Source organism: Chlorocebus sabaeus, chromosome 2, assembly GCF_047675955.1.
Source record: "Chlorocebus sabaeus isolate Y175 chromosome 2, mChlSab1.0.hap1, whole genome shotgun sequence".
Lineage (NCBI taxonomy): Eukaryota > Metazoa > Chordata > Mammalia > Primates > Cercopithecidae > Chlorocebus > Chlorocebus sabaeus.
Genome location: NC_132905.1, coordinates 37967214 through 37992438, shown reverse-complemented (window position 1 = coordinate 37992438; position 25225 = coordinate 37967214). Strand labels below are relative to the sequence as shown.

Sequence of the window (25225 nt, the reverse complement as noted above, 5' to 3'; positions counted from 1 at the left end):
AACGTGGTCCAGCCCTCTGTGGGTCCTGAGGTAGAGGAGATGCAGTTCTGGGGTCCAGGCCGAGGGACGCCTGGTGAGCCCCATTTCTGCTTTGGCAAACATCCCCCTTTCCTTCTCAGGGCCTGTGTCTGCATTTCTGAACCAGAAGGTGTTTATACAAAACATCCTGGGTTTGGCGACAAATTCACCCTCAGTGAGGAATCCTTAACGAATCTCCCTCCTTCCCCACACCAGGTGGCTGAAGGAAAAATTAGCTCTGCCTCTGGTAGTTGAAGGCAGCCAAAGGCTAGGCAACACAGAGGTGCTCCTGGGGCTTCTGGGGCCACAATTTTGGGGGAGGGTTTTTTCAGGGTCCAGAAATGGCATGGACACCAGGCACTCCTGGCTTGCTGTGTGATGAGGCACTGCCTTTCTCCTGGCCTCAGTCTGCAGCTGTGAAATGGGGCAGTAATAATCCCATCCATACAAAGGTTGCTTTGACACTCAAGTAAGGCAAGGGGTGTGAAGGGTTACAAGAGGTCAAAAGGAGATAAGAAGAAGCTGGGATCAGAGAGGCAAAAGATCAGAGTGATAATACCAGTTCTGCTCTTCAGACTTTCAAAGTCCTTTCCCAGAGCCTTTTACAGCCCTGTGGGCTCAATGCCTCCTTCCCCTCTGACCTCCTGCCTGCTTCCCCCTGCCCATTCTGTTCCACATACACTGGCTGTTCCCTCTGCCTGGAACACTCTTCTCCTAGGCATCCACATGGCTCACCCCTCACCTTCTTTTCAAAGCCTTACCTCTCTCTGAGTTCTGTTTTTTTCCAGCTATCCAATGAGGAGTTTGGGCATGAAGACCTCATGGGAACTCTCTGGTTCTGATGGTAACCATTTTCCATCTGCCTGCCTCCTCTGGGAAGTCCTACCAATCCTACAACCCACACCCGTTTGCTTTTCTGAGCTACCATTTCATTGCTTACTGCCCATAGTTTTCAAGTCTGTTCCTTATGTATAGGCCAGTTACTCTGGGCATTGGGTCCACCACAGGGGCTCAAGTGAACTCTGGTTAAATGGAATTAAAAGTGATAAAGTGATTACTGCTGGAGTGCAGTGGTGCCATCAGAGCTCACTGTAGCCTCCACTCCCCAGGTGCAGGTGCTCCTCCCACCTCAGCCTCCTGAGTAGCTGGGACCAACAGGCGCGCCCCACCGCACCCAGCTAATTTTTTTTTATTTTATTTTTTATTTTTAGTGGAAACGGAGGTTTTACTGTGCTGCCCAAGCTGGTCTCTAACTCCTGGGCTCAAGTGATCCCCCCGGGCTTTGGCCTTCCAAAGTGGGATTACAGGCATGAGCCACTGCGCCCAGCCGATTCCTACTTCTTTCCGATTCTGTGGGGAGACACTGAGGCGGATTTTTATTCATCCCCTTTTTATAAATTAGAAACTGAAAGTGTCAGAGATTAAACATAAGTCACACTGCCACATGGGCCTTCTTGGTGTTTCTTAGCCAGGGGAAGAATCATATTTCCCAGGTCCTGATCACTACCTGCCATTAATTGTCGGTGTTTCCCACTGGAATGAAGTTCCATGAAGGCAAGGATTTTGTTGTGTTCACTGTTGCATCCTAAGCACCTAAAACTGGTTGGCACATAGTAAGCGCTCAAGAAGTATGAACCGAGTGAGTCAGAGACAACCCACGGACTGAACTCTCTGAGCCTGCAGAGGGCGCTCCAGCCCCGCCCCCAAAGCTAGGCCCCACCTCTCGCAGCCGACTGGCGCACGACCCTTAGAGCCTGCGCACCACCGTTCTTTTAACTGCGCAGGCGCGCCGGAAGCCCCTAGAGAGCGGCGCATGCGCAGCGGGAGTCGAAACGGAGACCCCGGGGTCGCGCGACAGCCGCAGGAGTTGGTGGGCGGTATGCTATCGCCCGAGGCGGAGCGAGTGCTGCGGTACCTGGTAGAGGTGGAGGAGCTCGCCGAGGAGGTGCTGGCGGACCAGCGGCAGGTGAGAGGCCCGTCCGCGGCGCTGGGGCCTGGCGGCCGGCGCCGTCGGAAAGCCCGCGGGGTCGCGGAGAGTTAACCCGGACAGGCGGTTAACGGCTCCGAGGCGACAGACGTGGGCCGATAAATATTCGGCCGCTACTAAGCGAGCGCCTGCGCTGTGCTGGTCATTCCTCGCTCTTCATCTTTTCTCTGCCCCTTGCCATGCTCTCTGGATCTCGACCCATCATGCTCTGGGCGGTTTTCCTGAGCACCTGTTTCAAAATGCACTTCCCGGCCCCATGGTTGATCTGGGGGCACCGCCCTGTAAAGGCCCACGGGGAGAGCTGGAACCGACAAGAGGCCTGAGGGGGCCTTGTGACCGGGAGGGGGTGGGGACTTGGGGGAAGGTGGCGCCGTTTATGGGGTGCCTTGTAGGGGGTTTGGGTCAGGCTCTAATTTAAGTGCCAAGTTTTAGAAGGGAGTTCCTTGGGGAAGGAGGGTGACGTAATTGGATTTAGTTTTTAAAAGGATCCCCTGGCTGCTGTGTGGAATACAGAATATAGGCAGGCAAGGGTGGAGGCAGGGAGATGGGTGAGGGGCCATTGCTATGGTCCAGACCAGAGATGGATTTGGACTAGGTAGTGGTGGTGGAGAGGAGTGAAGGGGTCAGAAATGTATTTTGGAGACAGACTCAGTAGGCCGTGATAGTGGCTGTGTAAACGGGTGAGGGAGCCGCGGGAGTCGTGACTCCCTCTCATCTCCAGTTAGAAGGGTCAGGTATTTACTGAGAAGGGGAAAACTTGGGCAAGAATCTGTCAAATTAAATACTGGATCCGGGTGTGCTGGATGAGAATAATAAGAGCAGTTAAAGTTTATCAGCAGGCCTGGCGCGGTGGCTCACGCCTGTAATCCCAGCACTTTGAAAGGCCGAGACGGGCGGATCACGAAGTCAGGAGATCAGGACCATCCTGGCTAACACGGTGAAACCCTGTCTCTACTAACAATACAAAAAATTAGCCGGACGTGGTGGCGGGCGCCTGTAGTCCCAGCTACCCGGGAGGGTGAGACAGGAGAATGGCATGAACCCGGAAGGTGGAGCTTGCAGTGAGCCGAGATTGCGCCACTGCACTCCAGCCTGGACAAAAGAGCGAGACTCCGTCTCAAAAAAAATAAAAAATAAAAAAAAGTAAAAATAAATAAATAAATAGAGTTTATCAGCTACTTACTATGTCCATGTACTGTGTTAAGTCATTTAATTGCTGGCTCAATAACCTGTGAGGTAGGTACTGTTTGTAGCTCCATTTTGGGGAGGAGTAAATAGGAAGGTGAAATTACACAGCTTGAGGCAGACAGCAGGATTCGAACTTGGGTATTCCAGCTCCAGAACCAGCACTCTCGTGCAGTATACTGTACGACTGCTTCACTTCCTTAGTAGCTATTGTGTTGTTACCACTGTCTCAGTGCCCCCAATCCTGCTGTTCCAATCTAGTACTGTTAGGTTTCTCATATTACTAGTTCAGAATCAGCTGGAGAAGTTTGTCCAAAAATAAACATTAGGCCTGCTTAATCACAGTGTGTAGGGGAAGGGTTTCCACTCCCCTGGTGATTCTGATATGCCCTAAAGTTCGAGTGGATAATGCAGAATTTCCCGTTTAGTCAGCACATGTTTTCCCAGCATCTTCTCTGGGCAGAGGGCAGCTGCACACAGCATTGTCTTTCAGACCAGGAAGCTGAGTGAGAGAAGAAATACATTCACACATCAATCCATTTTAGGCAGGACATTGGATGTAACCAGGAATAATTCATTGTCTCTGCAGCCGTTGTCTGTCAAGAGGTGACAGCTTGGGGCAAGAGATAGCTGAGTTCCCTCCTGTCCGTGTGGTTTTCAGATTGTGGACCTGGACACTAAAAGGAATCAGAATCGAGAGGGCCTGAGGGCCCTGCAGAAGGATCTCAGCCTCTCTGGTAAGTTGAAATTTTCTCAGTGCAGCCCTGGAGGCCTGTTCCATTTTCCTTTAAGGCCTTTACCTTGTCCCTGATAGAGTTCAGGCAGGAGGTCACAGCTGTATAACTCAGCCTTGTGGGAAATTGAAACAGTCTGAGGAGATGGGGGAGCAAGTTTTGCAGTTCTGGCACAGACTGTGGTTCAGGATTTTGCCTGCTCAGTTCAGTGACTGGTTGTTAGCTCCTGGCTTAGCGACAATGGCAGACACTGAGAGAGTGTTGGGGATGTATGAAACTGATGGTTCCTGCCCTTGTGCTTTACAGATGAGGAAAACAACGTAAAATGTGTAATTGAAAGTTGTAAGAAAGCCAAAGATGGAATTGGACTTGGGGTGGGTGTTGAGAATATATATCCGGAAGAATGGGAACCCTTTAGATGAGGCCGAGTGGCTGTGGCAGAGGAAGCAGATGGGGAGTAAGTATGGCTGGAGAGAGGGGCAGAGACCAGGCCATAATGAAAGGTCTTGGGGGATAAGGGAGGAAGTTTACATTTTGTTGAAAAGTGCACTAGAATGTGGAGAATCTTCTAGTTGCTTCTCATCTCATCTGAGTAAAATCCAGAGGTCCTGCAAGACTGAGTAATCCAGCCCCTGTGAATCCATGAGTGTGCCAATATCATCTCTGCCCCCGCCCCGCCCCCCATGACTCCATCCACACTGGTCTCCTTGCTGTTATTTTATTTATGTATATGGAGACAGAGCCTTGCTGTGTCACCCAGGCTGGAGTGCAGTGGCATGATCTCGGCTCACTGCAACCTCTGTCTCCCAGGTTCAAGTGATTCTCGTGCCTCAGCCTCCTGAGTAGCTGAGATTACAGGCATGCACCACCACACCCAGCTAATTTTTGTATTTTTAATAGATACAGAGTTTTGCCATGTTGGCCAGGCCGGTCTCGAGCTCCTGGCCTCAAGTGATCCACCTGCCTTGGCCTCCTAAAGTGCTGGGATTACAGGCATGAGCCACTGCGCCTGGTCCCTTGCTGTTCTGAACACCCCAAGCACACTACTGATCTTTGCTGTTCCTGTTTCCTCTGTTTGGCTCACTCTTTCCCTAGATGTCTGCAGTGCTCCCACTCTCACTTTCCTTGGGTCTCTATGTAGATATCATATAATCAGTAAGGCCTTCTCGGACTACCTGGTATGAGTAACGAGGTCCTCCTCTGGCATCGCCTAGCCATCTTAACCTGCTTTATTTTTCTCTACAACTTTTAATCAAGGTGTGAAAAATCCTATCTTTGTTTATTCTCTCTCTTCCACTATGACATAAGCTCCAAGAGGGCAGGAACTTTGTCTTGTTCTGCTGTGTTGTCTGTATCTAAAATAATGCCTGGCAGATAATAGGTACTCAAAAAAAAAAATTGTTGAAGGAATTACCATTTGCTCTTTCAGAAGATGTGATGGTTTGCTTTGGGAACATGTTTATCAAGATGCCTCACCCTGAGACAAAGGAAATGATTGAAAAAGGTAAGGCCTCCTGGGGATGGGTCAGGGATATGCTGCCTCTTCCACCAGCTTTGGTCTTAACCCAGAACAGGGAGTCAGGCTTCAGGCAGCTGGAGGAGAGGCAGCTCTGTCACAGGGTTCAGACTGCTGTGGGTTTCAATTCCACCTCTGCCACTGTGGGTTATTTCCTCATTTCTAAGAGGGGAATGTGTCTGTGTAGCACAGCTGTGAAGTTGAGGTAAAACACTATCTGTGCCTAGCATAGTACTTTCTTACTAGTGAGGAATCAGTTGGGCTACAACTAACAAAACCAAACAAATTGAGGCTTAAGGAAATATGCTTCTTTTACTCTTGCATAAGAAATTGTCCAGAGGTGTGTAGTCCAGGCCTGGCATAGCTGCCCAGCAGTGGCACCTTAACATATTCTCCTGGTTGTTGTTTCATCATTGCAGGCCTTATGTCCTCATGTCCTCATGCCAGGCTGGAGGAAAGACAGAAGGCTTTTGCCACATAGAGCTTTGCCTTCTATTTTGGAAGTGAGGCCATCTCCTCAGGGACTTCCTGCCAACATCTCATTGGCCAGACTAAGTCACATGGTTACCCATAGCCGCAAGAGAGCCCGGGAGAGTGAGCTTTTCTTTTTCACATGCCCTGCAATAGAGACTAGGTTGAATATGGAGGTTTGGGGAGAGTAAACGTCTAGGGTCTGCCATAGCTTGGGCACTCAGCGTACTCAGTTTCCACAACCATAATCTGGAAGCTCTTTGGAAAAGCATCTTAAAGCAAGTCAGGCTACAAATGGATTATTGGCTAGAAAAAGAACAGGCTACACATATTTTTTCTTCCATAACCTTGAAAATGGCCAAAAGGACAAGCCAGGTTGACTCAGTCCCTGAAGATAGGGTGTCTTCATACCTCATGAAATAAAACTTTTTTTTTTTTTTTCCTTGAGACAGAGTCTTGCTCTGTCACCCAGGCTGGAGTGCAATGGCGCTATCTCGGCTCACTGCAACCTTGCCGCCCAGGTTCAAGCAATTCTCCTGCCTCAGCTTCCTGATTAGCTGGAATTATAGGTGCATGCCATCATGCCCGGCTAATTTTTGTGTTGTTTTAGTAAAGACAGGGTTTCACTATGTTGGCCAGGCTGGTCTTGGAACTCCTGACCTCAGGTAATCCACCCGCCTTGACCTCCCGAAGTGCTGGGATTACAGGCATGAGCCACTGCTCCCGGCCAATTACATAAAACTACTAACAGAGAAAGCTATATCCAGCATGGAGAAGTTTCCAACTGTTGTGTTGAAAAAATACAGTAATAATACGGTTATAAAATTAAACTGCACTTGGTGGTGGGCTGTAGACTAAGCTTTCAGAGGGGTTCCTTGCCTGGGTTGAGGATCTTGTTGGCTCTTTTGGTCCCCAAATGTGGTCTTGTCACTGTACCTAGAGGGGTTCTGAGACATCATCAGGTTTCTTGGGGATCAACACAGGCTAAACAAGCTCATGGACACTGGGGTTACTCATTCACAATGAGAAATAGAACCAGGCTATAAGACTTGGCCATTCAGGGTTTCTCCCCATCAGAAAGAGTGAGTCTGTGGGGAGACAGACTAGCCAGAATGTCACTCGTGAGCAGGTAGAATTGGCTGGGTGACTTCAGTTGATTGGTCAATGAGGCTTTGATAGCCACCTCTGTCATCACACTGACTTCTCAGGGGCAGTCCAGGACACTAGGAGACCCTTTTCTGTTCACAGTGGCTAATTAAGTTAAGCCTGAGCATTAGGCTTGAGTGTTGATTGTTTACGTCACATGTTCACACAATCATATTTTTCTAAAACCCCCCCACCTTGGTGGACTCGGGTTTGTAAAATTTCTTAGGCATCCATTATCTAGCCATCTAGGGTGGGCTGAATCTAGAGATGCTTCTTTGTGCATTGGAGTTTTCCCTAATTTCATTGTGGGAGAGCGGCCTAAAGTCCTGATGTTGGCTTTTCTGTCCACTGACCACCTCAAGGTACTTTGCATAATGCAAAAAAGGCCAGTGTAATGGAAGTCGGGACTGCTGTGTCCTGGGCTCTCTGAGTGGTCCTGAGCAGGTCATGTCCCTTCTAGCCTTGAATCCTTCCTCATTCGGCCTCTGATGTCTCCTTTTCCTTCCTGAAAGCTACACGCCCTTGCTGGGGAGAGGCTGGCATCTCCACTCCTGGGGTCAAGTCTGTCTGGTACAATCTCATCCTCTGCTTGCCCCCCTCATTTTTTCAGATCAGGATCATCTGGATAAAGAAATAGAAAAACTCCGGAAGCAACTTAAAGTGAAGGTCAACCGCCTTTTTGAGGCCCAAGGTATTGGCCTAGCAGGGACTGGAGACGAGGAGGGGAGAGAATCATCAGCATGGACTTTGAAGGGCAGGGGTGGGAAGCCCGACCCTCAGAGGTGGGCAGTGGCCAGGGCAGCCCGTGAGTGGCCCTGGAGGTGTGCACAGTGGTTGGTTGTAGCTGCCCAGGGACAGAATGGATGGGAATTTATAGAGTCCTAGTCCTGTCACAGCTTCTTTTCCAGGTCCCAGGAACCGCTTGGGGTGATCTCACGTTATACATCAGGGCATGGCATGGGGATCAGATAGCTCCGACTGAGGAAACTCAGAAGGCTTCAGTGAGTGATTGAGGTCAGAGCTGAAATTCTTGATAAACACAAGCACTCTAGATTGGTCACAGGTCTTGGAAAAACCTGAGACAGCAGAGTCATGACTTTGTAGGTTCTTGGTGACACAGGAGTGGTGGTGATGCCTCATCTGGTGCATTGCAGAATTGGAGGCCCATCCCTGCCAGACCTCCAGGCCAAGTTTGGCAGCATTAGTGCAGTGTCAGCCCCTTTCCTGGGCCTGGTTCCAGAGCCAGCAGGAGGCCTGACATGCTGATGGATCATCTTCTCTCCTAGGCAAACCGGAGCTGAAGGGTTTTAACTTGAACCCCCTCAACCAGGATGAGCTTAAAGCTCTCAAGGTCATCTTAAAAGGATGAGACTCCAGAACCAAGATGGGGGACCAGCAACCCCCCAGGGTCATGGAGGACCCAGAACCCTCCAACCTTGACATCTGTAAGGACAGGATCTGCCCTGTAAGGGGACAGGCGTCAGGAATCTGGCCATGAAAACCTCTTTGTCTGTAGTGCTTGGCTACTCTATGATGGCAGGAGGGAACCTTCAGCCTATCTGGCTGCTGGACCTGGACACCAGGGCTCAGTGGACACAAGATCTATTGATGGGCCCTGGTAGCCATCAGTGGGGGTGTGGGGCAGTGGCTGTGGGGGTGTAAGAATGACTGCAACAGGCACTTCCCAACAATGGCCTTCTGTTCACATGGACCCTGAGCAAGGAGGGAGGGAGGGAGGAGCAGAATGGAGTTTCATTCCAGCATTCCCCTCAGAAGGGAGAGAGGTTTTCAGGCAGGTGCCATGGGATTGGAATAAACCAGGAGGCTCATGGGTGGCTGCTGAATGAAGAACAGAATCTTGGTGCTTTCTGGCTCACCACAGCCATCTGTGGGGCAGGCGCACACACCTCTCTGCCAGCTCCATTTTTGCGCTTTTTCCCTGCTTGATTCCAAGAGTGGGTGCTGCCTAGCAGCGCTTTGTGGCCGCTCTTTACTCAGGAGGGCCTTGCAGAGTCCTGCACCAGGCCTGGGTGAGTGGGTGCACCTCTTACCATATATGACATGTGTCAAGAGTGCCCTTCCACCCCCTCTGAAAGTGGGACCTGGCCAGCACTGCTCGTTACTGTCTGCCTTCAGTGGTCTGAGGTCCCAGTATCAACTGTCATGAAGTCAAAACTCTTGTGTTCATTAAGGGCTCAATAAATGTTAGCTGAATGAATGAATAGCAGCAACTAGTCTTTATTTACCTCATCTAGTCCTTCAGTGAGGACACGCCGCTCCATTTAGAATACCACCTATGAACATGGTTCTTGCCTTGAAATGAACCTGTGATTTGACAGGCAGGTGACAACAAATGGCAGCATGGCAGGGGCACACCTCTCCTGGTCCCCCTGCTTCTTGGCTCTGGCTCATAGTTACATAGAAACACAGGCTGTCATGGCCAGTTCTTAACGTTTTTTCAAGAGAAGCTAGACATTTGGGTTGTGAAGTTGAATCTCCTGTCTTTTAAATATTTTTGACTAATGCAGAAACTGTTTTAAAACGTGAGTGTGGGTCACAGGTGTTTTACCCTACCCAAGCCAAACTTGGCCCAGACCTACAGTTTTGAATCCTCTTGAGTTTTGCAGAAATTACTATGTGTTTTCCCTGTGATCTCTTAAGAAGTAGGCAGGTGGAATTGGAAACAAACTGTCCATCCACAGGGGACTAGTTAAAGGAATCAGTAGCTCCAGACAGTGCAATACCATACAACTATACTCAAGAATAAGAAACAAGCTCTAAGATACATCAAGTGGGAAAAGCAAGGGGAAGGCAGGTGTCTTATAAGCTAATAATGTGTGTGTGCCAATACAATATCATTCCCTCAGAACAGCACCTGCAGGGTTGGGGCACAGAGGTGGGAGGGAAGGAGATGTCACCCTATACCCATTGGTAAACTTTGGATTTTAAACCACATGAATGTATTACTTATTTTTAAATGTAAATAAAGTAGGGAGTTGCAGAATTCACCTTGCTAGATGTTCTCCAGTATGACTGCCTGATTCACAATTTCACCATTGGAAAATTGCCCCTTCCTCCCTTGCAGGGTGGGTGCTGGGCCAAAAAGAGCCAATCGCATTCATTCTGGAAATAGGGAACCTGGAGCCCATGTCTGGACCTGTGTTTGCCTCAGTCACAAGGATGAATGGGAGAAGTCCTCATGCTCTGAAGGCAGAAGGTCCAGAGTAGCTTGGCTTCTGGCTTTCCTAAAGTCAGCTGGTTCACTTCTTGGATTTGCCAGTATTTTCCTTCCAAAAGTCTTTCCTTTGGGCTTAACCTAGGCAGTCAGATTCCACCATTTGCAGCCAGAGAAAGTACTCTGAAGCAGGCAGAGTGGTAGAGGGAGTAAATCCCCCCTGGAGCAGTTACCCCAACAGCCCCGACTCTTGTTGCAACCCCTCTTAAACCAAGAGGAGGCTTAGGAATGTAAGATGTGAAAATGCAGAGATTTTTACTCACACTCAACTCCCCAAGCTGTCCTGCCCACGAGCCCAAGGTTTCTGGTTTCTGGCTCAGCTCCGAAGCTCAAACACAGGGCCTAGAGAAGCACTTAAGTCACCCATCTGACTTAGATCAATGCACCTTTGCAGAGACCCTCACTAAGCTCTGCCTCCCTGGTCTGTCTGGTCCATCTGAGAAGTGGGGATGCTCTGTCCCACTGGTTTTCAGATGATAGTCAGGGAGCCCCATGGGTTCCTGATATGCAGGGTCAGGGTATTACAAGGAGAAGAGGATGTGTTTAGGGCTCAGTACTTCCCCAGACCCCCAATAAACATAATCTAATAATGGCTTGCTTTGTAAGCACAGCTTAAAGACAAGTTCCTTAGCCTCCAAACCCTTGCTCCTGAAGGACCTTTTCAGCACTGACTTGGGAGGCATCCAAGTGTCAAAGCCAGGAGAACTTGGCTGCAGCCAACAGTATCCCCTGAACCAGGCCTGGTGCCCAGTGACTCCAAGTAGGGCCTGTGCTCATTTATTAGATATGATCTCTTGGGGGTAGCAGAACTTGCTGTATTTGTTCTCTTTGGGCCTAATTGCCAAGTCAGTTTGTCAAGGTTAAAACACCCCCCAGTCCTAGGGATTGGCGTCTCCTGGTGCAAAGATGCCTGGGGATGGGCTGGAGGTATCCAAGCGGCCCAATTCAGGTACTAAGCTGCAGCTGCTAAGCCAGCAAAGCTGGTGCCAGGGTGGAGGTGGGGAGGTGAGAGCTTTGAGGTGCTGTGCTGGGATCTGAGAGTGCGGGGGAGGCCTGGGTGGCACCTGCTAAGGCTGATTTCCTCCTGGCAGCTGGGGATCAACTGGAAGCTTTCTTCTGGACTTGAAGGGAGTAGAAGAGCTGCCTCAGTTGTTTTTTCCGATCGTTGACGCAGCCTGGAAAGGAAGTGGGGTGTTGGCTGGGATGACCTGTGCTTGGGAGGAGTGGAGGGGCCTGTGCCCCCACTCCCTGCTGGGAAGAGGGGACAGCAGGAGTCAGACAACCACACACAGCCTGTGGTTTACATCCTGGCTCCATTCCTGAACTGCCATGGCCCTCAAACAGGTCATTTACCCTTTCCAGCATCGGTCTTCTCATCTGTAAACCAAGATACTACTGCCCACCTTAGGGAGTGAACATGAGGATTGGGAGCTTCCCTCAAGCCAGGGACTGCTCCAGATGCTAAATGTGGATGGATTTGTTTGGCCTTCACGGGAATGATGTGTAGAAGGGAAAACGGGCTCAGAGAGGTTAAATCATTTGAACCCAGACTACCTGGTGCCAGAGCTACACTCTTAACCACTACCCCACACTGCCGCTCCTCCTGGCTTTGCTCAGTGAAAATGTATTTAAAGCTAGCTCAGTGCCTGGCTTCTCATAGCTGCCCAGTACTATCAGCTTTCTTCCCTTACCCAACCCATGTGTCAGGCACAACTGGCTAAGGGATGAGTTTTCCGTACATGTGGCCCCCAGTCCCAGGCAGTTCGTGCCTTTAAATATTTCTGCCGTGAGCACTGAGATGTCTCTCCCAGGACGTTCATGGTGCTACATGTTAGCTATTTGCTCTCAGAGCTGATCCTTGGGGTAACTCTCTGGTCATTTAATCTCATGCCAGGCATATTGATGGCACTCAAAAATGCTGCTTGAGTGACTGAATCTCTCTGGCCACTAGTACTGACCTGGGGGTATCTGCCATCTTCCACATCCCCCCAAACCCTGACTGTCCCTGCTTCCTAGGCACTCACTTAGCCATTCACTGAGCTGAGAGCCTACTATGCACATCCTCAGGGTTTTCCAGAGTGAGTTCCATGCAGCCCTAACTTAAACTCTATTTGGCTCATTCATAACTCCCAAGTCTTGTCCGGTGCAAACTTCTTGGAGTTCTAGACACATCTCTGAGTTATCTGCTGACCCTTTCACCTGGATGTCCCTGAACACTTCCCTAACACAATTCATCAGTACTCTTCCTACCCTAACCAGCTACCCTTGTGTTTACCACCATCAACCCAAACACTTGAAACAGGAATAATTCTAGAGACTTCTAAAGCACTGGCTCTCCCAGCCTGGTCAACATAGTGAGATTTTGTCTCTACAGGAAAAAAACACACACACAAAAATAAAATTAGCCAGGTGTGATGGTGTGTGCCTGTAGGCCTAGCTACTTGGGAGGCTGAGGCAGGAAGACTGCTTGAGCCTGGGAGTTTGAGGTTAGTTACAGTGAGCTATGATTACACCACTGCACTCCAGCCTGGGTGACAGAGCGAGACTCCGTCTCAAAAAAAAAAATTAAAAATTAAAATATAAAACGGTGGCTCGCAACTTGGGCTGCATATTGGAATCACCTGAGAGCTTTAAAAGCTACTGATGCCCACACCAATCATATCTTGATCTGGCAGGCATCAGTAGTCTTTAAAGCTCCCGGGTGATTCCAATGGGCAGCCAAGGTGGAGAACCGCCACTTTCCATCTTTGCTACTCAAATGGGGGTCCAGGAACTAGCGCATTGATATCTGAGGTACACTGTTAGCAAAAATGGCTGCAACAATTCCATTCCTATATGCACACCTCTGTGCAAGGTGACTGCTGCTCCTGTCATCAAGAGGTGGGGTCTATTTTCTTTTTTTTCTTTTCTTTTCTTTTTTGTTTTTCTTTTTTTGAGACAGAGCCTCGCTGTGTCGCCCAGGCTGGAGTGCAGTGGCGCAATCTCTGCTCACTGCAAGCTCTGCCTCCTGGGTTCACGTCACTCTCCTGCTCAGCCTCCTGAGTAGCTGGGACTACAGGCACCCGCCACTACACCCAGCTAATTTTTTTTGTATTTTTTAGTAGAGACGGGGTTTCACCGTGTTAGCCAGGATGGTTTCGATCTCCTGACCTCATGATACGCCCGCCTCGGCCTCCCAAAGTGTTGGGATTACAGGCATGAGCCACTGCGCCCGGCGAGGTGGGGTCTCTTTTCTTACCCAGTGACTGGGTTAGACTAACACATGCTTTGATTGTAGCAGAATGACTTTATGGGACTTCTGAGTCTGGGCCACAAAAGCCTTCGCAGTGTCTTTTCTCACCCTCTTGGAAGCCCGAGTCTACCACATGAAGAAGCCAGGGCCAGACTATTGGAAGACGAGTGGCCACATGGAAAGAGAGGCCCAACTGACAGCCAGTATCAACCCCCACACCTATGAATGAGGCTGTCGTAGCCATCAAGTCTCTGCCAGGTGCCTGCAGCCCTATGAGTGACCCCAGGAGAGACCTGAGGAAGCATGAACAAATAAAACAGTTGCTTTAAGCTGCTAGGTTTTGGGAGGGTTTGTTACACAGCAATGGTTAATCCATAGAGCATTACCCAGGAGCTTGTTAGAAATACAGTCTTAGGCCCCACCCTAGACCTATGGAGTCACAATCTACAGTTTAACAAGATTTCCAGGTGATGGTATGCGTATTAAATTAAGCTTGGACAAGGTTATATAGTCATCCGAAGCCTTATACGTTTAGAAAACTAAACAACCCCTAAAAAAATGGATAAAGAGTATAGACAGCTTACAAAAGAAGAAATGCAAATTTACAAAACGGAAACCTCACCAGTAATCAATGGAATGCACATAAAACAACAATGAGTCAGTATGTTTTACCTCGCCAGTTGGCACAGATTTTTTTTTTTCCTAAAAATTCAAATCTGGCAAATTCGTATAATATTTCTGGAAAGCAATTTGGTTGTAATAATCCCATCCCTTTGGCCCAATAATTCTGCTTCTAGGAATCTGTCCTCAGGAAATGGCCAGAATTTCAGCCGAGCTTAATGTGAAAGGGTGTTCATCATGGTATTATTTATAAAAGTTAAAAAATATAAAATGCAATTGTGCCAAATGTCCAATTATAAGAAATTGGTTTAGTAAATGTCGGCATATGTACAAACTGAAATATTTTGCAGCCATACAGTAATTTTTTTAAACTCTGCCAAGAGGCAGGAAAGTCTAACGGTCAAGCACTCAGGTTTTAGAGCCAGGCAGATGGGAGTTTGAGTCCTGGCTCACCACTTATGACCAAAACCTTCATTCAGCAAGTTACATAGCACCTGGATATCATTTCCTCATCTGTAAAATGACAATAAAAACTGCTTAAAGATCAAATGAGATAATGTATGTAAAAGATTTCATCCAGACTGGACCAAAAAGTACATTCAAGAGGGAGGCTCTTAATATACTTGAATGGAAAATGCCATGGGGAAAAGTGGGATTCAAAACTCTAGCCCAATGCCAATTTTGTAAAAGAAAAAGTATGAATATATGCATTTTTTAAGAACTGGAAGGAAATACACCAGATTGTTAAAGATGGTTATGTCTGGATGTTTTTTTATTTCTTTCTTTAGTTTTCAAATATTCTACAATGAGTGTGAATCCTTTTTTTATAATCAGGGGAAGTTTTCACTTTTTAGAAACCAAATTTAAAAATGAGGAACAGAGGTTAAGTCCCTTACCCAAGGTCACACAGCTGGTAAGTTGCAGATTGAATTCAAACAATCTAACCACTATCCCAACCTGCCTCCTAGACTACCTGGTACCTCCCATGACCCATCCCTTGTGCCCACCCCACCTGGCCCTACATACCGAGGTGTGTGTTGGTCACAAAGTTTCCCATTCCCGACAGGTCAGGAACCCCCTCCTCTCTGCTAACGGGGCCATCATTCCACATGAGGTCAAAGCCCCCGACTCGCTTCTCCCTTCCCGTGAGCCTGGACAGGAAGGAGGCACACAGGGTTAATGAAGGTGCACCTGGCGGGGCCCTAACACCCAAGTGAGGTCCCTGATCCCTCCCTGAGCCCGACTGATGTCCGTCCCTCAGAAGTCCTTTTTTCCTAACCATTAATTGACTGTTTCCCGGGTACCTATGCAGGTCTCTGAGGGGTTGTTCCCCAGTTTTCCCCCAAGGCTCCTTACTCTTGATAATGTGCCCCTATTTGTTTTTGTTGTTGTTTTTGTTTTTGTTTTGAGACGGAGTCTCTGTCACCCAGGCTGGAGTGCAATGGCACGATCTTGGCTCACTGCAACTTCTGCCTCCAGGTTCAAGCGATTCTTCTGACTCAGCCTTCCGAGTAGCTGGGACTACAGGTGCACACCACCACACTCGGTTAATTTTTGTATTTTTAGTAGGCATGGGGTTTCACTGTGTCGGCCAGGATGGTCTCAAACTCCTGACCTCAAATCATCTGCCCGCCTCGGCCTACCAAAGTGCTGGGATTACAGGCGTGAGCCACCACGCCCGGCCACGTGCCTCTATTTGTGATTTGTGGTTTAAAGTCTCCTTTCCTCCTCAGACCTTAAACTCCATAAAGGCAGGGACTAGTTCTGTCGTGTTTCTTACTGTGTCCAGAGGACATGGCACAGGGCCTGGTACAGAGCAGGGCTCAAAAGTTTGTTGAATGAATAGGTGATGGTAGGAATAGTGGATACCTGAGGTTTCTGCCTGCTCAGCATCCATTTCACCTTCTTTCAGTCCAAGAGTACCTTGGGTTTTGCTTTGAGAACCACTTCTCCCTCCCTCACCCCATGGCTCACATGGGGTTGTCCCCACTCCCGAGGAGGTGAGCACAAGAACTATGCTTGGTCAAGCAGAGTCACAATGAGTGGTTTAGGAATGGTCATGTGTCCCAGTTCCCAGCAAGGAGAATCAGTCCTCAAACTTCTGCTGGAATAATTGGGGAAAAGCTAACACAGAGGAAAGAGAAGGGATGGAGAGGGAGGGGGAGGGGGAGGGGGAGGGGGAACAGACTAGCCAACATTGAGCACCTGGATTCACCCATTCACCCATTCCTAAAAGTAGCTCTGGGTTTTTTTTTCTGCCATTGCACATTGTTATAGCAATAGCTTTGTACTCAGCACTTACTGTTAACTAGGCACTAGATAGTAAATTATCGTTGTAAATTAACAACTCTGAGAGGTAGACATGGCATTTCCTATTTTACAGATGAGGAAGCTGAGGCTCAGAAAGGTGATGTGACTAGTCCAAAGCCTCACAGTCAGAAGGTTTCGAGGAAATCCTGCTGGACTGTCTCAGAAAGCTGTAGTTGACCCTGCTCTGCCCTGGAGAGGTCAAGTCCTTGGGTCAGGACCCCACCCTCTGTGGACATCTCAGCTTCTCCATCTACAAAGTGGTAGGGCAGGCCAAAGCCATCACTGAGGGCCACTCAGGCCCCAAGGTTCTAAGCTTCCCCTCTTCCTTGGTGGGAGCCTCAGTTGTCATGTACAAGGATATGTGATCAAGGCTGCCCTCCCTCACCTTGCTTCCATGTCCACGACATGCAGGGTGTCTTCCAGGAGGCAGGTCTTGAGCTCATAGTCTTCCTGGCTGCTGGCTGTCAGTGACGGGGACGCATTGACCTCCAGGAGCCACCTGGGGAGGAAGGGGAGTAGAGAGTCTTAGGGTTACTCGGTCCCTGGAGCCACTAGGATTTCACTGAGAGGCTAGATGGATGCATGGACCCCACCCTTAATTCAATCCAGGCTACTCCCTCTACGTTTCTATTTTTAAAAATTATTTTTATAGAGATAGGGTCTTGCTAGGTTGCCCAGGCTAGTCTCAAACTCCTGGCCTCAAGTGATCCTCCTGCCTCAGCCTCCCAAAGTACTGGAATTACAGATAGGAGCCACTGTGCCCAGCTCCCTTCCCTCCCCCCCCCCCCCCGCCTTTTTTTTTTTTTTTTTTTGGAGACGGAGTTCTGCTCTTGTCGCCCAGGCTGGAGTGCAATGGCATGATCTCAGCTCACTGCAACCTCTGCCTCACAGGTTCAGTTGATTCTCCTGCCTCAACCTCCCGAATAGCTGGGATTACAGGTGCCCACCACCATGCCCAGCTATTTTTTTTTTTGTATTTTTAGTAGAGAGAGGGTTTCACCATATTGGTCAAGCTGATCTCAAACTCCTGACCTCAGGTGATCCTGACCTCGGCCTCCCAAAGTGCTAGGATTACAGGCGTGAGCCACCTTTCCACTTTGAAGAAAGGTAACTCAAATGTAGAAAGCTGGCATAGGCATGATTAGGGTGCTTTCGTGGTGTTATTGTTTTCCCTTCTTCCAACAGAGATGTGAATGCAAGAAAAACTTCCCTTTCTTAGTGAAAATTTGCGCACTATAGGTGGCACCCAACCTGCTGGTTGGGAAGCAGTGGGGAGAGGTGGAGACTGTGGTGAGCTGGAAAGGGCATTCCGTGTCTAAAGGGGTAGCTGTGGCCAGCTCCAGGAGAGTGTTGCCTTGTGGGCATGTGAGTCCAGAATTGCGAGATCATCTGATTTTTCCAGAAAAGCCAAAAATTGTGATTTTTTTTTTTTTTTCAAAGAGTCAGGATCTGGCTCTGTCACTCAGGCTACTGAGAGCAGTGGTGCAATCTTAGCTCTCTGCAGCCTTGAATTCCTGGCCTCAAGTCATCCTCCTGCCTCAGCCTCCTGAGTAGTTGGTATTATTATTATAGGTGCTTGAGCCACTGTACTTGGTAATTCTGATTTTTATGTAAACATCTTCCAAATTTTAGAGCCTGTCAATAAATTAAAATTAAAAACAAAAACAGTCTAAAGGCCAAATTCCAAGTATCTGCAGGCCAAAAGCAGCCCAAAGACCTCCCGCTAACCACCTCTTGTCTTGTTCAACCCCATCCTTTTACAGACAGGAAGCTGAAGCCCAGAGAGGGAAGGGCTCACCTGGCAGGTCTGTGGGAGACCAAGTCCCTTTCCACTATACAGCAAATTATCTTGGTAAATTACTCTAACAACTTGGAGAGGTAGACATGGTGTTTCCCATTTTACAAATGAGGAAACTGAGGCTCTGAGGGGTGACGTAGCCACCTGGGGTCCTATGCAGCCAGTCCTCTTGGACCTGCAGAAGTTTTGCCCACACGGAGGGGCACAGCCAGAGTCATCCTAATCACAACACTCAGGGCTGGACCCCTCTTGTCCAGGCCTAAGGGCAGTGCTGAGGGCCATTGTTTAGGGGTCTCAGCAGGCCAGGTGGTGATTAACTGAGGTCCCTCCCCCAACCTGACTGCCCAGGCCCCAGGGCCACAAGTGGATGCTCCAGTGCTTCCTGCAGTAGCTGGTATCCAAGCACCGACCAGAGCTTATTCCTCCACCAGGTCCACCTTAATGCCAGCAGTCACATCCTGCTACAGGGGACAAAGGAGAGAGTCCTGCTGGTGCTGGGACCGTTTCCCTTGAGGGCTTCTCCTCCTGGCTTAGAAAACCCCTCAACACTTACATGGCGACCCTGAATAGAGGGTTGGCTCCTGGATCTGGCAGTGCTGGTGAGGAGCAGCTCAGTCCAGGTCCTTAGACCCTGGGCCTGGCTTTGCCCTTGACTGGCTACATGACCTCAAGCTCCCCGACCCTCACTAGGCTTCTGTGTCCTGTTGCATCATGTGAGGCCATCATGGTGGTCCCTGCCAGGTCTGGTTTGTTCTATTCATCAGCTCAACCTCTTCCACGGGCATCTTGGGAGTGGATCAAAGTCTTGGCAAAGATCAACATTGTAACAATATTCCATTATATGGTGCTTTGCACCTTCAAAGCTCTAAGACTTACAGAGGGGAAGTTTCTTGCCTGGTATAGTGGCGAATTCCTGACTCAGCAGATGATCAGGAAAGGCCTCCCAGTGCCAGGCTCAGTCCTCAGTGCTCTACAGACTATATCTCACTTATTCCTCATAACGTTCCTTTAATGACGTATGGATAGATCCTGTCATGACCAACGCCATTTACAAATGGGCAAATTGAGGCACAGAAAATGTAAGTGTGCACAAGGTTACACAACTAGGAATTGGCAGAGCTGGGATTCAAACCTGGGCAGTCTGGGTGCCGAGTATTCAAACTGTGACCTCCTGGCTCTCCCACCCACCCACTTACGGCTTGAGGTCCTGGTCGATGAGGATGTCGTAGCCGTACAGCTCGAAGCAGTGCTTGTCACTGATGATCACCTTCTGCACACTCTGCAGGCTTTTGACAAAGATGTTGTCGATGTCCCTGAAGAGCGTCTCCACCACCTCGGGCCCATGTTTGGATGCCAGGTACTGCCGGAAGCGCTGCAGCATCCACTTGCAGCCCTGGGCCCCAGGCAGCCAGGTTGAGAGAGAAGCCTCAGTTAGTCAGGATCTGGCCTGGTAGGACCCTTACACAATTGCCTTCAGTGTTTCCCTTAGACCAGGGCAAGAGGGGCCCAGCCCTGAGCCCTGTAATTAGGATGACCCCAGGTGTGCCCCTCTTTCAAGGGAAAAAATTCTTCATGTCTAAGAGGACTGGCTATGCAGGATCCCAGAAGTCCCTGCCCACACCGCCTGCGTAGGCCCCTTCCCTGAGCCTGACTTGCTGAGGACAGACCACACTGACCATGTGTGCATCCCAAGGCCAAAGAGTGACCAACAGGCTGCCGTTTTCAGGGGCGTGTATGCACAAGGGCCGCACTGTGTGGGATGGAGCCAGGGGAGGGAGAGAAGGGAATAGGTGTGAGCTGGGGACCTGCTCTCCTGTGTCCCCTTGGTCTGGCCCTTGACTTTGAGAAGTCTGAGAATTCTGTATTTGAACCTGGCCTTGCAGGTTATTTTACATAGATAGAGAGATAAAATATATCTGTATGATACGTTACATTAATCGATTAATCCATTGACCAATAGAAGATACCTGTCAAGGTAGGGGAATAGGACATTTTTTGTTTAGGGGTGTGTTAGTGTGATTACAACTTTTAAATACTTAAGACACATGATATGTAGGCCTCCATTTGTAGTCCTGCCCTGAGCCCTGCAAGTGGGATGGGCAGGCCTGCCTCACTGGTGAACACAGGCTCAGACAGGCCTATCCTGGGCTCCTTGCCACTCCACCCTCCCTACCCCAACCCGGCCCTAGAGGGCTGCCCCCGTGCAGAGCCAAGCGCAGCTTCCTCACCTTCTTTGGGTGGTAGTCGGGAGATGTTTTTTGCACAGCGACGTTGGTGAGGTGAACATCTGGGAAAGGGTGGTAGTCAAGGATCAATGTGAACAGAAAGGGCGAGCCCTGCCCCCCGAAGTCCCCAGGACTGAACTGAGACCTTGCTTGGGAATTGATGGGGAAGGCTACGAAATAGCTCCACGGTTGTGTGTGTGGGCTTTGGAGTCAGTTGTGCCTGGGTTCAAATCCTGCCTGCATCTTTCCTAGCTGTGGGCTCCTGAAAAGCCATTTCACTTCCCTGGGCCTATTTCCCCACCTTTTAATGGGGGTACTTAGTAGTATATTGACCTCAAAGGATTTTTCAAAAGGTTAAATACTGTGCCTCTTCCAGTGCCTGGCATAGCTGATATTATACTACGGTTTTTCTTTTTTTTTTTTTTTTTTTTAATCTTTATGATTTTTTTTTTTTTTTAATCAAGAGGAGTGGTTCTAACAAGTAAAGGAACTAAATACAGAACAACCATCTCAGGATACACTAGGCTGTCTGTCACTAGAGGGGTCCAGGCTGGGCGGCCACTTTGTAGGAATATTGGCAAAGGGATCCAGCACTGAGATAGGGTCAGGGTGGCCTTGGAAGACCCAGCCCTGAGATTTGGCCTCTCAGTACCATCACCATCATCACCACCAGTGACATCAGCAGCACTTTGCAGCTTACAGAGCATCTCACTTGTTTCCCAAATTATTCCTGTCTCACAGATGAGACCTTGGAGGCTCAGAGAAGTTAAGTGACCACCATTCAGAATACTCCTTCCTTAACATCTTACCCCCACAGCTAAGCAGGATGGCTTCCTCAAACCTCCTTGTATTTGTTTGTCTGTTTGTTTTGAGATGTAGTCTGTTGCCCAGGCTGGAGTGCAGTGGTGCAATCTCAGCTCACTGCAACCTCCGCCTCCCGAGCTCAAGCGATTCTCCTGCCTCAGCCTCCCAAGTAGCTGGGATTACAGGCGCCCGCCACCATGCCAGGCTGATTTTTGTGTTTTTAGTAGAGATGGAGTTTCACCATGTTGGCCAGGCCAATCTCAAACTCCTGACCTCAAGTGATCCGCCCGCCTCAGCCTCCAGAGTGCTGGGATTACAGGTGTGAGCTACCACACCCAGTACCAAACCTCATGAAATGGCCATAAGACCTGACTTTCTCCAGGACTTACTTGGGGCATTTCTCAGATGGGGAGGTAGAGGTTCTAGGTCTCTGACTCCAAGTCTAATTCCCCTAAACGTATGGTTCTTCCAGTTTGTGGTGTATTGAACAGAGTAGGGTGGTTTCAACCTCTCTGGAGAAGGTGAGTATCCTCGTTAGCATCTTTTTCCTAGACATCTTCTTTAGAGCTCTTGTTCAGAGCTTTTTTTTTTTTTTTCTTTTGAGACGGAGTCTTGCTCTGTCACCCAGGCTGGAGTGCCATGGCACCATCTCAACTCACTGCAATTGCTGCCTCCCGGGTTCAAGCGATTCTCCTGCCTAAGCCTCCCAAGTGGCTGGGAGTACAGGCATGTGCCACCACGCCCGGCTAGTTTTTGTATTTTTAGTAGAGGCAGGGTTTCACCATGTTGGCCAGGCTGGTCTGAAACTCCTGACCTCAGGTGATCTGCCTGCCTTGGCCTCCCAAAGTGCTGGGATTACAGGCATGAGTCACCACATCCAGCCCAAAAATTAATTTTAAATGGACCACAGACCTAAATATAAGAGGCAAAACTATGAAATTCATAGAGAAAAATAGAGGAATGAGTCATTGTGACCTTGAGTAGGCAGGTCTTCTTAGAAAGGACACCAAAAGCACAGGTGACAAAATAAAAAATAGATAAATTCAACTTTATCAACATTTAAAACTTCTGTGCTTCAATGGGAATTATGGAAAAAAATGAAAGAAAACTCACAGAATGAGAAAAAATATTTGCAAATAATGTATCTAATAAGGAACTAGTATCCAGAATACATACAGGATTCTTATAACTCAACATTAAAAAGATAATCCAATTTAAGAATGGGCAAAGGATTTGAATAGATTTATAAGTGGTCACAAGCACATAAAAGGTACTCAGTATCATTAGTCATCAGGGAAATGCCAGTCAAAACCAGTGTACATCCACTAGAATGGCTATAATGAAAAGGACAGATAATAGCAAGTACTGGCCAGGCATGATGGCCACGCCTGTAATCCTAGCACTTTGGAAGGCCAAGACAGGCAGATCACTTGAGTCCAGGAGTTCAAGACCAGCCTAGGCAACATGGTGAAACCCTGTATGTACACAAAATACAAAAATTAGCCAGGTACGGAAGCGAGCATCTATAGTCCCAGCTACTTGAGGGGCTCAGGCGGGAGGATCACTTGAGCCTGGGAAGTCGAGGCTGCAGTGAGCCAAGATCACACCACTGCACTCCAGCCTGGGCAACAGAGCAAGAATTTGTCTCAAAAAATACAAAATAACAAGTGTTGACGAGGATATAAAGAAATTGGAACCCTCAAACAATGCTAGTGGACATGTACAATCGTGCAGCACCTTAGAAAACAGTTTACAGGTTCCTCAAAAGTTAAACATGGAATTATTATGTGACCAGCAATTCCACTCCTAGATATATACTCAAGAGAAACAAAATAGGCTGGGTGTGGTGGCTCATGCCTGTAATCCCAGCACTTTGGGAGGCCGAGGTGAGCAGATCACTTGAGGTCAGGAGTTTGCGACCAGCCTGGCCAACATGGCGAAACCTCATCTCTACTAAAAATATAAAAATTAAGTCAGGCATGGTGGCGCACGCCTGTAGTCCCAGCTACTCAGGAGACTGAGGCACGAGAATCGCTTGAACCCGGGAGGCAGAGGTTGCAGTGAGCCGAGATGGCACCATTGCACTCCAGTCTGGGGGACCAAGACACTGTCTCGAAAAAGAAAAAGAAATGAAAACATATGTCCACACAAAAACTTGTACATGAAATTTTTATAGCAGCATTTTTCATAATAGCCAAAAAGCAGAAACAACTCCAGTGCCAACAATGGATAAAATGGTATACCCATTTTACTGAATGTGATATATCTATACAAGGAATATTTGGCAATAAAGAAATATGAAAGGCCAGGCGCGGTGGCTCACACCTGTAATCCCAGCACTTTGGGGGGCTGAGATGGGCGGATCACCCGAGGTCAGGAGTTCAAGACCAGCCTGGCCAACATGATGAAACTTCATCTCTACTAAAAATACAAAAAAAATTAGCCGGGCATGGTGGCAGGCACCTGTAATCCCAGCAACTTGGGAGGCTGAGGCAGGAGAATCATTTGAACGCAGGAGGCACAGGTTGCAGTGAGCTGAGATGGGGCCACTGCACTCCAGCCTGGGCAACAAGAGCAAAACTTGGTCACAAACAAACAAAAACCAAAAAGAAATATGAAGTACTGATCCATGCTACAACATAGAAGAACCTTAGAAACAAGCCAAGTGAAGGAAGTCAGACACAAAAGACTGCATAGTGTATGATTCCATCTATATGAAATGTCCAAAATAGGCAAATCCATAGAGACAGGAAGTGGCTGCAAAGGCCTGGGAGGGGAGTCTAGGGAGGAATAGGGGATGATGGCTAATGGGATGATGGAATTTCTTTGGGGAGACGATAAAAATATTCTAAAAAGCTGGGCATGTTGGCTCATGCCTATAGTATCCTCTACTCAGGAGGGTGAAGTGGGAGGATCATTTGAGCCCATGAGTTCGAGACCAGCCTGAACAATATAGGGAGACCCTGATTCAAAAACAAAATAAATTTTCTAAAACTGATTGTGGTAATGGTTGTGTGGATATGATAAGTCATTTCATTGCATGCTTTCACTGGGTAAATTGTATGATATGTGAATTATATCTCAATAAAGCTCAATATATATCTCAAGATATGAAGATATTATGGCCAAGTAAACCTGTTATAAAAAATAGGAGAAGAGAAGGCCAGGTTCAGTGGCTCATGCCTGTAATCGCACTTTGGAAGGGCAAGGCAGGAGGATCGCTCGAGCCCAGGAGTTTGAGACCAGCCTGGGCAACATAGTGAGACCAGTCTCTACAAAAAATTTTAAAATTAGCTGCGCATGGTGGTGCATGCCTGTGGGCCCAGCTACAAGGGAGGCTGAGGTAGGAGGATCGCTTCAGCCCAGGAGATGGAGGCTGCAGTGAACCATGATTGTGCCACTGCACTCCAGACTGGGCAACAGAGCAAGACTCTGTCTTGAAAAAAAGAAAAAAAAGGAAAAGAGGATGCTGGAGCAAAGTGAGTTACTGGCTGAAGAGGGCGAATAGCTCTCTTCGGATGAAGGAAGCACGGCTCCCAGAACTTCACACTTCACACACTGCTCTTGCCTGCTGTGGAGGAGACAGTGGGCCTCCTTAGGAGCAGAGGAGAAGGAGAGGCTAAAAGAAAGCGGTGGGAGGTGGGTCAGCAAACCTCAGAGCCTCCCGTCTCTAGAGAGGAACCTAAAACCAGGTCTTGATGGACCAATGGTCAAGTAGCAGAGTAAACATATAACCAAATCCACAGAGAAACAGAACTGATTCATTGTGAAATCTTTAGGAGAAAAAGACTTTTCTTAGTTTAGAAATGATGGTAAAAATCACAGAAGAAACCAATGGACAAGTAAGCTGTCAAGCATGTGAAATAAAAATAAACAGATGTCAAGACAAAAATTAAAGAATCTGTGACCACAGAAAAGATGTGTAGCAAACGCAACAGTCTAA

General features: G+C 48.4%; 2 protein-coding genes across 5 annotated transcripts in view; one reads left to right on the top strand and one right to left on the bottom strand.

The window, feature by feature from the left end:
• Window positions 1-1808: 1808 nt before the first annotated feature.
• On the top strand, window positions 1809-9275 carry PDRG1 (p53 and DNA damage regulated 1). 2 transcript variants are annotated; one of them, XM_037982907.2, is made up of 5 exons: window positions 1809-1984; window positions 3852-3927; window positions 5354-5428; window positions 7668-7748; window positions 7966-9275. In XM_037982907.2, the coding sequence occupies exons 1-5, from the start codon at window positions 1832-1834 to the stop codon at window positions 7986-7988; spliced, it is 408 nt and encodes a 135-aa protein (XP_037838835.1). In that variant the 5' UTR covers window positions 1809-1831; the 3' UTR covers window positions 7989-9275. The 2 variants fall into 2 exon arrangements, with proteins under 2 accessions (XP_037838835.1, XP_008018405.1); XM_008020214.3 differs by having other exon boundaries at window positions 1810-1984; window positions 8344-9275.
• Window positions 9276-11274: 1999 nt separating this feature from the next.
• TTLL9 (tubulin tyrosine ligase like 9) overlaps window positions 11275-25225 on the bottom strand; it is a 73759-nt gene continuing 59808 nt past the window's right edge. For all 3 annotated transcript variants that reach the window (XM_037982905.2, XM_008020249.3, XM_008020275.3), the window contains 5 exons: window positions 20482-20540; window positions 19450-19646; window positions 16841-16954; window positions 15172-15296; window positions 11275-11467 (listed from right to left, as the gene is read on the bottom strand). In XM_037982905.2, the coding sequence (XP_037838833.1) occupies window positions 11391-11467; window positions 15172-15296; window positions 16841-16954; window positions 19450-19646; window positions 20482-20540 (572 nt within the window). In that variant the 3' untranslated portion in view covers window positions 11275-11390. The remainder of the gene's footprint in view (window positions 11468-15171; window positions 15297-16840; window positions 16955-19449; window positions 19647-20481; window positions 20541-25225) is intronic.